The sequence below is a fragment of the Lissotriton vulgaris genome, chromosome 1_1 (genome assembly GCF_964263255.1).
Source record: "Lissotriton vulgaris chromosome 1_1, aLisVul1.2, whole genome shotgun sequence".
Lineage (NCBI taxonomy): Eukaryota > Metazoa > Chordata > Amphibia > Caudata > Salamandridae > Lissotriton > Lissotriton vulgaris.
The window spans coordinates 533041511-533058711 of NC_141685.1; the positions used below are offsets into that span (position 1 = coordinate 533041511).

The 17201-nt window shown below is 43.1% G+C and overlaps 1 protein-coding gene across 1 annotated transcript in view; it reads right to left on the bottom strand.

Moving 5' to 3' along the window:
- The window catches only part of LOC147747432 (uncharacterized), a 342871-nt gene that overhangs the window by 153737 nt on the left and 171933 nt on the right, over nt 1–17201 (bottom strand). The window contains exons 30-34 of the mRNA XM_086953898.1: nt 15777–16037; nt 13641–13901; nt 9227–9487; nt 7272–7532; nt 2757–3014 (exon numbers count right to left, since the gene is read on the bottom strand). Of these exons, the coding sequence (XP_086810024.1) occupies nt 2757–3014; nt 7272–7532; nt 9227–9487; nt 13641–13901; nt 15777–16037 (1302 nt within the window). The remainder of the gene's footprint in view (nt 1–2756; nt 3015–7271; nt 7533–9226; nt 9488–13640; nt 13902–15776; nt 16038–17201) is intronic.

The window sequence follows — 17201 nt, forward strand, 5'->3', positions numbered from 1 at the left end:
GGGTGAGTTTCTGTGTCATCTATGGTTGATAGGCTTCTGGGTGAGTTTCTGGGTCATCTATGGTTGATGGGCTTCTGGGTGTGTTTCTAGGTCATCTATGGTTGATAGGCTTCTGGGTGAGTTTCTGGGTCATCTATGGTTGATTGGCTTCTGGGTGAATAGTACAAACTAGGCTTTTATTGAAGTGCTCAAGGTTTGCTATGGGCAGTATGCCATAGCTAAAGTTTTGGTGTTTTCATTGTGAAAGTGAAAATATGTGTATCTTAATGTTAAAGATGGGCAATGTTTGTTCATATTGAAGTGCCTATTTTCTTATAGTTAAAATGGTAATGATATTGTGTGACAAAACCTGTATGGCTGAAGTTCGTAACTGTATACCACATATTTGCTTTGTTCACATATAGGGGCATTTTGTTTTAGATGTTACGGTCTGCTGTCACGCAGATCCCTAGTGGTTCCTCATACATAGGGGCTCAAGTTACAGACTTAGACAGTTATGTAGTGAATGAGATCTTTCTGTAGTGTGTGTCCCCTGTAACTTTGTGAGGCTTTTTACAGTGTGTTCCTATTAATATTTCCACCTATCTGTACATATTTGCAATTTTGTGAGTAGTGTTTAGTTGTGTGTGTATTAAAATACTTTTTTTGTTAAAGAAAAGACACTGACTGGACATTGATTTATTGAACGTTATTTGTTGCATTGCTGACGGGCTCACAGCACCTCCCTGAGTAAGGCTTGGACTACTCTGCCTCACTACTGCTGCTTGGTCCCCAGTTAAAAGGTCTGCAGTTCAGGTGGCCGAGGACACCAGCAGTGAAAGACCCCATTTGTCACATTTGAGGCTCAGTAACGCCAATTGTCTTGGGAGCTTCTGACACGGATTTCTCAGATCTATGAACTCTGAATAAGTTTAAGTTTATCTCGGTGTGAACTTGTGAGTAGTAAGCTCTCCTATCTAAGAACTCTGAGGAGAATGTCCATCTTTTCATTTATAACGCACACATGGCAAACGTGACTACACAAGTTTAGGCAAACCTCTGTGTCCTCTGTGTGGGTAAATACCCTATGTTCGAGAACCAGAGAGTGCCCCTAATGTCCTAGGTCTAGAACCTGAAATCACAAAAAAGGTAATTTACCTGCACAGAGGACACAGAGGTTTGCTTAGCCTCGCGTATTCATGTTTGTCATATGTGGTTTATGATATGCATTTGGGAGGATGCAAACGTAGATGCCCACTTTCTCCTCTCATTGCACTGATTCCCTCAAGAGTTGGGTTCATATGTGCGGACATCTTTTTATTTACTTACAGAAGTAAGCCCAACTTTATGCAAACATGAGTAATAATCTCTGCGCTTTAAGTAGAAATTCCATCAGCTTCCATACTCGGAGCAATGATCCCAGCTATCTTTCAATTTTGAGTATCATGACCATTTCTCTATGAACTATCCATGATCTGTAAGCGGTGCACCCTTCAAAGAACTTTAAGCAGTAGGGCTATCAATAAAGTCTCAGAGTAGTAGACCGATCATTTATGAACCCTGAGTAGTAAGTTCATCTTTCCTTGAACTTCTTGTACAAGGTTCATCTATCAGTAAGTAGGGAACCCATTTTTGTATGTATGGTTAGTACTAAGCAAATTAACCTATGAACTCATAGACCTCCATTAGGAGTGGCCCAGTGCTTGGTGCAATGTTTATTGCGCCTAATAAAATCAAGACTCCTCAAGAGCCGGAATTTGTTGGACGTGAGAATGGCACCTATTACAACTTTTTGGTGAATTAACAAGCATTGTTTCCCTGATACATTTTGGCAGGCTGGCCAACTGAAATTTCCATGGGGAAAATAGCTGGAGTGTGGAGTTAGCCACACAACGTATAATTCTAGTCAGTGCTGTAACAGGAGTTACGGTACGTATCGGAACTATACAAGCCGCTCGTAATGAGGGTCTGAGTAGTGAGCCCATGTATCTTTGAAATCTGAGTTGGAAGATCATCATTTGAAGAACTCAAAGTATTAAGTACATCTGTTTATGAACTCTTAGTATAAATATTATCTATGGCTTCTAAGTAGTAACCATGCCCATTTAGCAACTCTGAGTAGTAAGTGCACCTGTCTGTAAACCCTGGGTAGGATATTCAAATAACTAAAAGTATCGTTAATTGGACTTATGGCTGTGACAAAGTCTATCATTTTCATGTGCAGTATTTATGTGCCGGGTAGATGGGTGGCCATATCCAGCCAAGAAACATATTTGGTCGACCTTGTGCGACAAAACAGGAAGCATAAACTGTAGGACCACAAAACACATATTTTCAATGCATCATAGTGTATTGACAGCCCTTAGGTATATATGCTGCAAAGATAATGGGAATCTTTCACAGTGAAGTCTTTCTATCCCTTAACCATCTTAATATATTGAGCAGTTAGATGCAGCATGCTGTAAACATACAGGGATGTGCTCACGTTGAGTTGCATCACTTGTGGGGTGGAAACGTTTGAAAAATTATCTCACACAGCACAGATTTCATAATGTATGAAATAATATTTGCATGCAAAATATAAAACAGATATTACTTTTAACATGAACCAGGTCATGCCTACCACATTTTACCGGCACGTTTCACAAGCAGCACACATGAATCTATGTTGCCTGGAAGTCAGAATACTGTTAGGGATCCAATCTGCCTTTCTGATTTTACTCGTCTTAACTTGCACTCAGTATTTTACAAGCGAAGTAGCCCTAAGTTAGACTTGCCTGTCCTAACAGAAACAGCATTGCTGGCTGGACTACTGCAGCGCCCTCCTTGCGCGATCACCGTGATGTTGTAGGTGGTCTCACAGTCCAGGAACGGGATATCACAGGTGGTAGTTGTGGTGTTACAAGATTGTTGTGAGCCTAGGTCCCCCTCTGCAGTCATCATGTATGACACGGCTCCATCGCTGGCTAGCCAGGTGACAGACAAGGAATTTGTCAAATCCAGGGTGGGGATAACATTGTCCGGAAGACAAGGCGCTGTAGGTGAAAATGGAGGAAAACAGGTGATTTCATATTCTGGAATGCTCAATTGATTCATAATGTGGCTTTTGAATGTCTATGCATATAATCAGGGGTGGTTTGAGGAGCAGGGAGACATTTCAAAACTGTAACTCTTCCAGAACAGTACATTGCAGCAATATTAAAAACCTAGCTTTGCTGTACAATACCTGTGAAAGGCCTACGTGTACCGGAACTTCACAATGCAGGTAGTAAATTAGACAACCTGTCCATTTGACTGTAGCCTGTTGACTTAAGGATTGATGACAGAGATGCACAGGTATTGGCAACAGTGATGGCTGTTGTTTGAATGGATAAATAAATACACAAGGAACTTTGCCAGTGTAGATGCCTTTTGTGTTGATACGTTTGCCTTGACTTATTTTCTTTAGTTTGGGGGTGACCTGTAGCCGAAGCTTTCCTTGCATCTGCTAGGAGGGTTTTTAACAATTGTATTTGTTACAATTTGAATATGAACTTTGTATTTATTCTGTGTCTTTTATGACCAGTTGATGGTCGAATAAAGATCTTTTCACTTGACTTGACTAGGAGGGTGTGGCTAAAGCTCTGATACTAGGACAAGCCTCCTGCTTTGAGCAGCTCCCCGTATCTTGCAGGATCCGCCCTGGTTATTTATGACCATCAATGCCATGTTCAAATTGGCAGTGAAGACATTAGGAGCTTTGCAGGGTCTTATTCCTCCTGGCTTCACATAAGGGCTAGCTTTTTCCTTCCATTCTCACTCCAAGACTTCTCTTTTGAACTTGTACTCACCTTCCTGATTGTTTTTATACTCCGTTTTCACTTATTCTATTATGTGTGTGTGTGAATCTTCACTGATTTATTTTACTTATAAGAAACGTGATTGCTTGAACATCCTAAGGGCACTTTCTGACTTTGGACAAGATGGCGAGTTATTACAGTAGGTTCTGTGGTATGTTTAACGAAGGCAATTAATTAGAAGCATTATCTAGAAATGAGGTTCTTGAACGGGGAAGCGGCAGTCGCCTTCGAAATTGCAACATATTTGGGGATGGGGCAGTTATTAGTTGGAGGACTGGAGGAAATGTCTTAGGGTATAATGCTTATTTGTTGCTGAGATCTTTGGGCAGTGTTTATGAGAGTGTCTGAATTGTATGCACAGGGATTTGAAGGTCAGCCAGACCATCACATTGAGCCCCTGAAGGGTCCGCATGACTGGGTCATTGCATCTCATTGGTTATTTGTAGTTTTATTGCACCAGCAGCATTCTGGGAAACTTTCGAAGTTAATGTAAGGCAGCAAGAGGCTTACAGACATTCAACGACAACTGAGGTGTCTCGTGGAGAGGTGATCAGCTGTCAGAAGAGATGACTTAATCCTTCTGAGGTGCCAAGCTTCATATCTAAGTCAGGAGTAAAACGCTCCCTGACCTCAGACGGTTCAATTTAAACCTGGGAAGATACACAGTCGGCCGATGGAGCGAGCTGGTGAGCGGGCGGGTGTGACAAATGGGTATGAAGAACACGTCTGGCCATGCATGCTTTTGTAGACGTCAGATGCTCCTGATACAGTCTCTTGGTGATGCACAGGCTGAGCATTGTACCAGCTGCCTTGCACTGGTTGATGAGCGTGTGCTTCTTGATGATCTTAAGGTGGGGCAGGAGGCAGATACTGACCAATAAATGTAACAAGGTGATCAATCCCTGAAGAATGGCAAAGCCATGGAGGGTGGCGCGATAAGAACCGTCTCACTTTTGAATACTTTTCTAGAAAGAAGGTGAACCATGGAATGGAGAAATCTGTAACTCCAGCAATTTTATATAACAGATATTTATTCCTAGCAGGCCACCGTCAGAAGGAATCCCTCAGCACAGTGGCAAAAGGGAGGCTTGCATAGTACGAGTTACGTATAGCACAGGTTGTGACCTCATCTCAAAGATATCTTAAATTTTTGATAAGGGGAATCGACACCTTTGTAGGGAAACAGTTGCTCTCTGTGAAATGTATCAGACAACAAATTCGTAATTTGTATCATGTAAACTGTGACCAGCTATGCTATTTCAGAATTTCCTTCGGTTTATTCAAGGCAATTGTTTGTCACGTCAGCACAGGCACAAGTAAAGAAGGCAGAAATTTTGCCCAAAAGTAAGTAGCCGAAATCAAAGCATATTAATTTGAAAAGAAGAAAAATGAAGCTAGTGAATGCCCCATTACCTCAGTGTTAAAAACTTACCCTAACATGAAAGTTAAATAAGAGTCTGGTTTTCCAATTTGACCACGTTCTTTGTGACTTAAGTGCCTTAGTTACCAGAAACTTCCCAGTAACATGGTGATTTTTTTCTACCACTTTAATAACGTAAACGTAAAGTTCTGAAAGCAAACATTTGAACAAGGGTTGTGTGAAGTCGTGTAGTATCATACATTTATGGTACTGTATCATGCACCTTCTCAAATGGCTGGCACTATCACAATGTGGTAGAAAACCAAAGCGATGAAAGACTTTTTAATATAAAACTGTCGATTTTCATCAAAAAATTTATATATAAAGCAATAATCTAAAACACATCCGAGCGAGAGCGGTCCAGAAAAAATATGAATCAAGTAGTCTCTCTTTTATGTCTACTGTGACCCATGCAGGAAGCGACAGCAGGGAATTACACCAAACCAGGAGTAGAAAGACAGCTTATAGGAAAACAAGTACAGAGGATTAGTGGTAGTATGCAGTGCTTAATATGTAGAAATAATGAGTGCCAGGGCTTTCGTCAGGAGGACTCTGTAGTTTGCACCACACATGGCCCCTGCCATGCTTCCAGTGATAGTAATGGAATTGCAAAAACAACAGGTGATGGACCGAATGTGGATCAATGTCACACATTCAACCCAGTCAAAAGATCTGGGTCCTAATCCATCATTTTTTTGCACTCCACACCACCCTGGGTTAGACAATGGCGATATGCAAATCAGCTCTGACCCTGTGCCCCATGGGAACAGTCCAGTCCGAACTACAAAAGCCATGTCCTTCCCAGAACGGAATCGAGCATCCGAGGACCGGACCGGTTTCGAGGTAACACCTCTCATCAGCCCGGCTAGCTTGACTCCAGTGGTGTGGAGTGCCTGGGACCCACGTCTGGGCATCCCCAGTACACTTATAGCGGAATTGCAAAAACAACAGGTGATGGACCGAATGTGGATCAATGTCACACATTCAACCCAGTCAAAAGATCTGGGTCCTAATCCATCATTTTTTTGCACTCCACACCACCCTGGGTTAGACAATGGCGATATGCAAATCAGCTCTGACCCTGTGCCCCATGGGAACAGTCCAGTCCGAACTACAAAAGCCATGTCCTTCCCAGATATAGTAACAGCACAACTACTAACTATCATACCCCGTACAAGTGTGACAATTCGGACTATTCCAGGTCCCCAAAACTATAAGAATAGCTTGAAAGCAGGTAGTAGTCATTTTTAATGTATATGGAATTAATAATTTACTGTTGTGTTGTCATCTCAAAATTAGCCAGACAGCGCCACCTTCTGGCAGGATGTCACAAGTGCCGAATTGTCAATTAAGGGCCGATGTCGGAGAACCCGAAACCACCGGCTCAAATTAAGCACTGGTGGGATGGCAAGGGAAGAAGAAAAAATATGAGAAAAGAACAATGGAGAGGGAATAGCAGAGGAGGGTGGAAAGCATCACAGAAAAAAGAGTGAGATAGGTGAATGGCGAAATAGAGGGGAAGGGTGTTGAGGGGACTTGCAAAGAAAGGCAAGAAAAAGTTATGGGGGCCAAGAGACAAAGCATGAGTGGTAGAGTAGGGTAACCCCCCAGAATAGGCATCAATAATACAAGTGATATTGACCAAAAGGGACTGAATTATACTTTTCACTTTGAAAGGTGTTCAGCTATTTGGATTCCACATCCAGGGGAATGACATTCAGTTTTGAACAGTTTGTTGAAATTCCTTTTTCGAAAAAAGTGCTTCAAGAAAGGCTTCCCCTGTCCATTTTTAACTAGATCACATGCATCCCAGATCTGCTTCGCCTTCTTTTAAATTCTTATATCCAGACTGTGATGCACCACAGTTGTGTCCATTTCACTTTACATGTACCAGTGTGATCTGATGGAAAAGATCTTATTAATGGACCTTGTGAAAAGCACTTTCGATGTAAAACCCAAGCTTAAGGGCCACTTTACAACAGCCACGTTGGACCCCAAACTGCACTTGATGCACAGCGACGCTCCCACTATACCTGTCTCCGCTGCTCCTGTTTCACTGGGTACAGCTTGACAGCCACTGTGCCCCGCTGTTACAGACACAGCATAGACCTTTCCACACAAGAGACCGGCAATCACGCAGGCGGCGTCTGTCGCGTTACAGGAAGCGGTGTGTCCATCCCGCTCTCGCGCCACCACGGAGTAAAACTCGGCTCCTTCTGTTAGGCTCCACTGCACAGATGCCAGGTTTGTGTCACAATCCACATCTGAGGTAGGGGCTGGGGGAATGCAGGGTGCTGAAAAATATTAAGATGCTAGGTTATTTCAGTTCCTAGGCAATTGATAAGCAATTACAGTTTCTTCTTAGGAGGTGTCAGCTGCTCCATCAATTACAATACTTTTCTTTAGTCTTCAAAACTATCAAATTATAGTGAAATTGTTCCATCGAGATAAAAATGTAACATTTTCAGGGGATCAAGAATAGGAGCACGTTTGTGAAACTGGGAAGAAACAATTTAGAGGAATTATGTAATATATGTTACAGGGAAATTAGTTGATTTTAAGGTTTCATGAAAAAGGACACCACCAACACAGTGAAATGAGAATACAATAGAGTCACATAAATCCATATACGGGAAATGGGCCCGAGCAATAATGCAGCACTGAGAAAATAGTGATGTCTGCATCATTAATGAAATAATAGGGGCCTCGTGGCAGGAGGTGACAGGTTGAAGTGAATTTAAGGCATTGACAAATGATTTTTAGTAAAATGACAAAACATTCGTTTGGATGGAACGAGAATGTTATAATTTCAATTGCAATGTCAATTTGGCTGTTTCGAATTAAGAAAAATATTTGAAAGTATACAAAGCCAATCACATGAATAAAGTATTTTTAGAATTATTTGCTACTAATGCACAAGATACTCGAATATACATAAAACATGCCAACATGGTTTTGTTTGCAGGCATCTTACATCCTCATGGTCATGAGCGGGCCTAGAAGGACCGAGCAATGGGCTGCATCTGTAAATATTGATACTGTGAGGCGAGAAACCTACCATGCTCAGTAATACCTTATATTCCAAGTTTTACTTCACAAAATGAGAAATTGCATCTGAGGTTGTTGCTTTTCTCCTCTAATTCCTCATGTGTCTGACTGAACTACATGTTTCCCCAAGCTAAATTCTGCTTGCATTTCCATGGCTGCTTTAAGTCCCCAGGCCAGCCTTGGAGGAGCTTCTCGTGTAGGTAGTTTGAGGAACTCTCAAAGCAAGAAACAGAGAGCAAAACTCCTGAGATAGGATTGGGGGCATAGAAATTAAATTTTTAATAATACTTTTTGTAGAGGCTACATAAGATTGTTGTTCCACAAACGGTGGAAATAGAAAGCAATGGAGAACAAGGAAAGGCGGCATCAGCTTGAAAAATTGTGGAGTTTGAGATGGAAAGGATGGTGTACTGCCGATGCAAGTGATGTCGCGTATGGGGTGTGCTTTGCGGGGAGTGCATTTTACTGAGGTTCAGAAGTGCCCATATAATAGTATGATAGTTTAGTTTAGCTATGAGAGCCAACAATGGTTAGTTACTACTAAGAGATTTTGAGTGAGGCGGGAACCAGGGACCGGGCTGATCATCCAGGGTCCTAGCATGAGAGATGGGCATATACCTAGATGAAATTTATGAATGACGTGACTCTTAATAACTAAACCCAATGAGTCTGGCCTCTGTTCAAGGACAGCATATCAGAGCCACAGAAGGTGGGGCATGCTCTTCCTTTCAACTGCACAACTTCACCAAGCTTCTTTAATTACTCTGGCCCCTTAAACTACTTACCGGCCTCTGCTTACACCAGGTACTCTTCGTAAGCAGGGCATGGTTCCTGTGGCATTAAGAATTACAGAAGGCAACACAATTGAAAGTAAAATTACAAATGAAGCAGGTGACATAGAGAGAACCATGCCTGCAGGTGAAAAGTTCTACAGTCTTACCTGTTCGAATCTCGGTCGGGAGACTGGCGGGGCTGGTGGAGACGTCATTGGCTGCGATGACGACGGCAGTGTATATCTGACCACACTGCAAACTTGCGATGGAGCAGCTCATAGCCATTGTAGTGCAGGAGAGTGAAGTTCCATTGGGTGCAGTCACAGTAGCCGTGTAATTTAGGGCGCCAGCCGCGTTACTCCAGGATAGCGTGGCCTGGTTTGTTTCACAATCAATACTTCCAGTGAAGTTGCTGGGGATGCAGGGAGCTACAAGTGAAATAAACAAAGACATAAACTATTGTTTCTTTATCCTACCATCAAATAAACAAAATAACGTCACCATAGAATCCACTGTTAAAAAATGTGGCATGGAGTCTTGTATTTAATTTGTAAATGTTTTTCAGTTGCTTTTGACTGTACATAAGATTATTTATAAATGCAATGATTACAGCTATTGTAATCTTTCTGATTTGATGGCAGATTAGATGTTTTTAGTTAGATGCATAGTATTAGCTTGAGAGTACTCTGTCCACCAACCTCTTTGTCCGCTTATCTTATGTAGAGATGGGAAGACCTTAACGTTAACAGGGGCTCTGTTGCTTCTCTTAATGGAAAGCTTTCCCGATGGCCCAAAAGTGTAGGTGCCGTCTGAGGAAGGCAATTACACCGCCAACGCTACATACGGTGGACGGTATGATGTCTTCTTTTCTGTCCATCATTGCCATGATAAAACTGGTAGTAAGGGACAGAAAAAAACTATAAATAACAACACACCTTGGGAGGCAACACCCATGGCGTAGGGTCATTATTTTTTAATTTTTCAATTACAAATGCCCAGTAAGGGAGGGTTGTGGTGGTCGGCCATCAAAACCAGTGGTGGTCATCAGCCACAATTTTGCACCTTGAAGGAACTGCTGTGGTAGCGGGTTCAACGTACAGTGTGGACCTCTGGCTGGTGGACAGAGGTGAATCAAGGTGGCAAAGTAATTATACTCCACCACCCTGACAGACAGAGGACCTCCTACTAAAGTCTAAATGAGGTCCTAAGTTCTGCCACTTTATCACAGCATGGCACTCATGTTGTTTCTCTGGAAAAAAACAACAATTCTTGAAAAAACATTACCCCTTTCTTTCAAAATGGCTTCTTGTCTTAGCATTTTCACAAAAGAGCAAGAAAATCGGTATTCCAAATCAGATGCGCATAGCCATAAAAAATTCTAACATGTCAATCTGGGGCTTTAACCAAGGTAAAATACCTGAAACAAGATTGATCAAAAGCAACGAAAGATTAGAGAAAGTCTTTTTTTCCTCTTTGGCCATCCCTGCATCCAATTACCATATTAAAAATGCAAGTTCCTCAATGGGAGCAGAATGAAGAAGGAACAACTATTGTGTGTCTTAACTATAGACAATTTTTTTGATAGTTTGCTTTTTTTGGAATTCACTCATGAAGCCAAAAAGATAGGGAACAAAAGTCTAGCAGAACGGAACGGCAACTGTCACTCAAAAATGTGACTCCTCATATTCCCCTACACAATCAACTCCACCTCACCTCTTGTAAGACGTTTCAACAGAGTCATGCATTGGTTGGAACTTTGATATACAACTAATCAAACTCAGTCAGATAAGACCAGCCATACTGGTACCTACTTCAGTCAACGGAGAACTGGATTCATTGTACTATAATTACTTCTAAATGAATCCTCTGTTGATTCAACACTTAGAAGCTGGTAATGAGTACCAAATTATTCTTTATATGTTTGGACTGCTCTGATCTGCATTTTAGGTCTTGCTTGTCAGTGCAGCTGTCTCAAACCTATTGTTATCAATTCTTTAAAATATGCAGGGAGTGGGTTCTGGCTTCACTCAGAGGGGTATAACTCTTTCACCTCATTGGTGAAACCTTATTGGTTGTTTGATTTATCATTCTGCTTCATTCCACAGTGTAGGAGGGACTATTTTACTTAGCCACGGCACACTGAATCATCTCACATTACATTATTTATCTCATACAAGCATTGCAAATTCGGAATTTGTTAAGCATAAACTAATCGTCCCTAGGGGTCTCAATGCGCTGGGGGGCATCGGGGAGATTAAGTGGGCTATTTCCCAGAGTCACATGGTACTGAGCAGAGCTACTGCCGACACCATGGATCGAACCGTGAGCCCGTGCTCCGGAGTCAGCTCTCTGGCTGCTGTGCCACACCTCTCCCTCTTCTCCCTTGTATAGAGAAAGCAATATTTTCGTTCTTTGGTCTTTTTGAATGTTTTAGCCCAGAATCACACAAACATTTTCACAGACATACACAAGCACTATCCAGCTTCTTTTAAACAAAACAAAATTGGAAAAGTCAATACATCTGATTTTAATGTGGTTAAGCATGGACAAATGTAATTTGCACACATTAGGTCATTAAAGTCAGACCTATCGGCATTACAAATGTTGGCTGCTCTTTTTGTGTAAATCAATTACTTGTGGTTAGTATGCCACTGTTCATTTCTGAATGGTGCTGAAAACAATTAAAGTAAGGTGCAGTGCCATATAAAAAAAACTTTTAAAAGAAACCAACAGGAAGCCTGTATGGAGATCATGAACACCACTGAAATACATTATTTTAATTCATAGAATTATTTGCTCTTTTTCCCGTCAAGAAGAGTGACCTAGTGATGTGTAAATGATTTGCTGTGGGTGTTTATTTGGCCGGCCCGTCGAGCTTTGAAACCGAGAACAACCAACATACCCCTGGCAGCACCAAAAACAGGTTAGTCTCCTTCCATTGATCTCAAAATAAATACAATTTCAAATGCCACAAGACATACATTGATTTACTTTCTAGATTCTTGCTTTCCAGTTTCTTTATGCTTGAAGCCCCACTTTGTTGACCATATAGTTAATTAGGAATATTGACCCTTGGTTTTCACAGCTTATAGGTTAGTCTGACATTTTGCTGAACTGAAATGAGATCAAGATGGTCACATTCAACATGCAAAGTCAGAGGTTGATTGTGACTACTGCTAGAACAGTTGGCAATGAGTCTTGGTATTTTGTTGCACCAATGCTTAATTTGTAAAACAATAAGTGCCAGTGCCCTCTTCAGGAGGCCACCACAGTTTGCACCACACATTGCCACTGTACTTACAGAACTACTAACCATCACACTGCTACAAGTGTGACAAATCACACTTCTTGAGGCGGACAAATCTTTAAGAATGGCTTGGGTGGCAGGTATTTGTTTTTTTTAAAAGTATATGAATTAACAAATAACTATATTTTTGCTCATCTTTAAACTACAGAAACAGCGCCACCATGTGACAGCTGTCATAAGTGCAGGTCCCGGCAATTAAATGCCGCTGCCGAGACTTGGACACCACCTGCTCAAATTGAGCACTGCGTGCACACTATCCAGTAAGTGGTTTCAGCAATCATGGACAAATGCCATGTCCACAGTCCAATCAGTCATGGAGCTCTGCCGTCAAAGCTATCCTCCATGAAGGTGAGCATTGCAGAACTATGACCAGTCTCCACTGGCTCTCCAACCAAGTGCAAATCACATTTACAAAATGCTGCATCAGACACAAGGTTGTAGAACACCACTCTCCCACTGAGCAACTCCATACCTTCCAACTCACTAGGTGCCACTGTGTGACGGCTCCCATCACACAGTCTCCCGGTGAGGAGCCAATATCACACACTGGTAGGAAAAGCAAGCTTAAACCCACTGTACATAGTGGCTTTCCAGCTTGTTTGCCGAGGATTTGAACTGCCAACGTCCATTAAGGATTGTGAAAACACCCCAGGACATCGGCACCAGCCTCAGCAAACCTTTTTATTTTGAGAGAAGGGGGCTCAGGGACAGGATGGGTTTCAAAAGGTACTCCTAGGTACTTCTCGGCATGAGGCCCCATCCCCTTCAAGGCCCCACCCTTTCCTCACACAGTGGATTGTTCTTCAGGTTGGCAGATATGTAACTCATTGTTGCTGACGGATACCAGAAAACCTGAGGTCTTCCCTAAGCCAGAGAGGAAATACAGGAGAGTAAGAAAGACTTAGAAGCAAGCCTGTATGCATGCCTTGGAAGGCAGAAGGATATCTCATTCAATATAAGATGTCTCCAAGCCTCCTTCAATTTGAAAAGGAACTCAACTCTCACTCATTCAGAAAAAAACAAATCTAAAAATATGCAAATGCACATAAAAGCCTTAACTTGGCCTACAGGCCCCTTACTAGATTCATGGCACCTATTCAAGTGAGTGATGCACGATTAGTATATGAATAATGTAAAATACTCAAATAGAAATATGTACCTGGAATCTTGTTGGTGGGTCTATTTTCTAGAGCGCTAAAGTGGCTAAAGACAAAACTGAAATAGCACAACTGTAATCGGTGCAGTGCTGCTTAAGCGGCCATACCGACCCTTACCAGTATGAAACTCAGCGGCGCCATTTGCAGTGCTGATGCAATCTCTGCTGTGGGCTGTTACAGTCACCTCATACGTCTGGCCGCATTCCAGGTCACTGACGTCACAGGCTGTGCCCGAAGTGTTGCAGGAACGGAACTCGCCGGCAGGACCGGACACTGATGACGTGTAGGACACGGTATCAGGAACAGCAGCCCAAGACAGTGTGGCAGAGTTGGAGGCCCAGTCGAACTGAGCTTCCACACTTGTGGGCACACAGGGAACTAAACAAAGAAGCACATATGACGTCTTTACTCCTCCAATGAACACACAAATAGGACAGAAAAGCCATTAATTGGAACTGAATCTATAGATCGCAAGTTTTTTTTATTTATATAAAAATACAATTATAGTGCTCCTGAAGCAATGTTGTGCATTGCCCCAGGATTTTGCATGTGACTACAGTAGCATTTTTATTTATTTACATTTTTATATAGTGCAGCAAAACCAAAGAAATGTCAGCCCACTTTGTAGATAGCCAAACATTTGAGAAAGATCTCTCTTGCACTGAACACATGCCCAACAAGTAACCAAAAACATGTACAAGGTGCCTAACAGGTAGGCAAACAATGAATGAGGTGACCAACAGGTAGCCAAACAATGAACGAGGTAGACAATAGGTAGCCAAACAATGAACAAAATGCCAAACAGGTAGCCAAACAATGGAGAAGGTGCCCAACAGGTAGCCAAACAATGGACGAGGTGCCCAATAGGTAGCCAACAATGGAGAAGGTGCCCAACAGGTAGCCAAACAATGGACAAGATGCCCAACAGGTAGCCAAACAATGGACGAGGTGCCCAATAGGTAGCCAAACAATGGAGAAGGTGCCCAACAGGTAGCCAAACAATGGACGAGGTGCCCAACAGGTAGCCAAACAATGGAGAAAGATCTCTCTTGCACTGAACACATGCCCAACAAGTAACCAAAAACATGTACAAGGTGCCTAACAGGTAGCCAAAAAATGAATGCGGTGACCAACAGGTAGACAAACAATGAACAAGGTAGACAACAGGTAGCCAAACAATGGAGAAGGTGCCCAGCAGGTAGCCAAACAATAGACAAACAAAGTGCCCAACAGGTAGCCAAACAATGGAGAAAGTGCCCAACAGGTAGCCAAACAATAAACAAGGTATCTAACCTGTAGCCAAACAATGAACAACGTGCCCAACAGGTAGCCAAACAATGGACAAGGTGCCCAACAGGTAGCCAAACAATAGACAAGGTGCACAACAGGTAGCCAAACAATGGAGAAGGTGCCCAACAGGTAGCCAAACAATAGACAAGGTGTCCAACAAGTAGCCAAACAATGGACAAGGTGCCCAACAGGTAGCCAAACAATGGAGAAGGTGCCCAACAGGTAGCCAAACAATAGACAAGGTGCCAAACAGGCAGCCAAGCAATGGAGAAGATGCCCAACAGGTAGCCAAAAAATAGACAAGGTGCCCAACAGGTAGCCAAACAATGGAGAAGGTGCCCAACAGGTAGCCAAACAATAGACAAGGTGCCCAACAGGTAGCCAAACTATGGAGAAAGTGCCCAACAGGTAGCCAAACAATGGAGAAGGAGCCCAACAGGTAGCCAAACAATAGACCAGGTGCCCAACAGGTAGCCAAACAATTAACGAGGTGTCTAACCTGTAGCCAAACAATGAGCAAGGTGCACAACAGGTATCAAAACAATGGACGAGGTGCCCAACAGGTAGCCAAACAATAGACAAGGTGCCCAACAGGTAGCCAAACAATGGAGAAGGTGCCCAACAGGTAGCCAAACAATGGACGAGGTGACCAACAAGTAGCTAAACAATGAACCAGGTGACCAACAGGTAGATACACCGTTTAGCTATATCTCTCATACAGTGAACAATAGCAAATCACCCGTCAGATGTAAAGAAGCCCAAGGGAGAGTCCTGATGGTTCCTAGTAGACAGTACCCTACAAAGACCAACAACGCTGGGTCCCAGCCACTCACATATGAACCTCCAGCCTTGCTCCTGGGCCTGTCTACCTCTGCAGATCATGTACATTGGGATCCACCCTCATATGAGCCTCTGCACTTGGACCCACTGCAACTCTGTTTATGGGATACCTCCTAGCCTTACCAGTTTGGAATGCCACCTCGCTGCTTGCAGGGCTGCTGCAGGCGGAGGTAGCTGCTTTGACAATGGCCGTGTAGTTCTGGCTGCAGGACAGCCCGTTGATGCTGCAGCTGTTGTTTGTTGTGGTGCATGAGTGCTGCACCCCATCAGGAGCGGTCACGTTTGCGGTGTAACTCTCAACCCCCGGCGCAGCTGCCCAGGACAGTGTCGCGATATTATCTTCACAGTTCACCGTAGTTTCTAGAGAAAGTGGACTGCAGGGAGCTGTGTAGAAAATAGCATTTAGAGTGTTAGTAACCACATTTTAACAATGTTGTCCATCCTGTTTGCTGCTCATAACTTCTGTTAGGGGGAGTTCAGAAATGTTGAGTGATTTTTCTGCATTTCCAGTTCCACCTACAGGACTCCAACATTGTAAAGTGCTCAAATCGCACATTCCTGTGATGCTCTACAATCAGCCCCAGCAAACGAGTATGTAGCATAAAAAGCTGTAAAACACCACAGAGTACATCCTTCCTGCCAAGCGCTACTTCATAGCATCCTTTACGCTGTTCATGAGGTCTGAGAATAAGCACCGCTCACGTCTACTATTCACCACAAGATGAGATTCGGTGGAAGACTGAGATGAAGACCTGTGAAAAGATTGTTGCCACATTTCCAAGATGACATTTTACCACAGCCATGTCTTAGTATCAGGGCTACATCTGAAGCTCACAGATGTCTCCAGAGGTGGCTATCTAGAACTTCAGTACCTTAGAAGGTGCCCTGAATGAAACCCTTGTTGGGTCACTCTATCTGAAAACTCTAAGGACCTCATTTATGAGGTTTCACTGTAGGGTAGTGCTGCAGGCCTTCTGCTGCGCTGATAAGAGATAAGGGCAGAAACGCTCCATACCTATCAGAGACAGCACATTCCTGTCCTTTTCCTCTGCGCCAACGCACAATGGGCTGCCACACGCCAACACAGGCACCTTTGCAACAAAGTGCAAGGCTGCTTGCGTAGCAGGGATGATTATTTTTGTGCAGGAAGGGAAACCTTCCTGCACAAAAGTAATCAGAAGAGGTTTTTACCTCTTTCTATGTGTGCTGTAGAATGCAGCCCACAGTGAAAGAGGAAAAACAGAAGAAATACAGATGTTTCTCCTCATTGTGCCTCCCTTACGCCTCTCCTGGGGAGGGGTAGGTTTTTGGTGCCGCCTCATATTTACGATTTCTCGTAAATCTGGGGCAGTGCCAAAAAACGTGTTAAAGGGAACCATATTTACGAGACAGCGTGAAGCCAAAAAAAGTGGCTTAATGCTGCCTCGTAAATATGGAGCAGGCTTCTGCGCCACCTGAACGTCACGAAAAGGGACGTTCTGGCGGGCAAGGGGCCTCATAAATGAGGCCCTAAGCCCAAATGACTAGAGGGATTTGTGTTCTGGGACG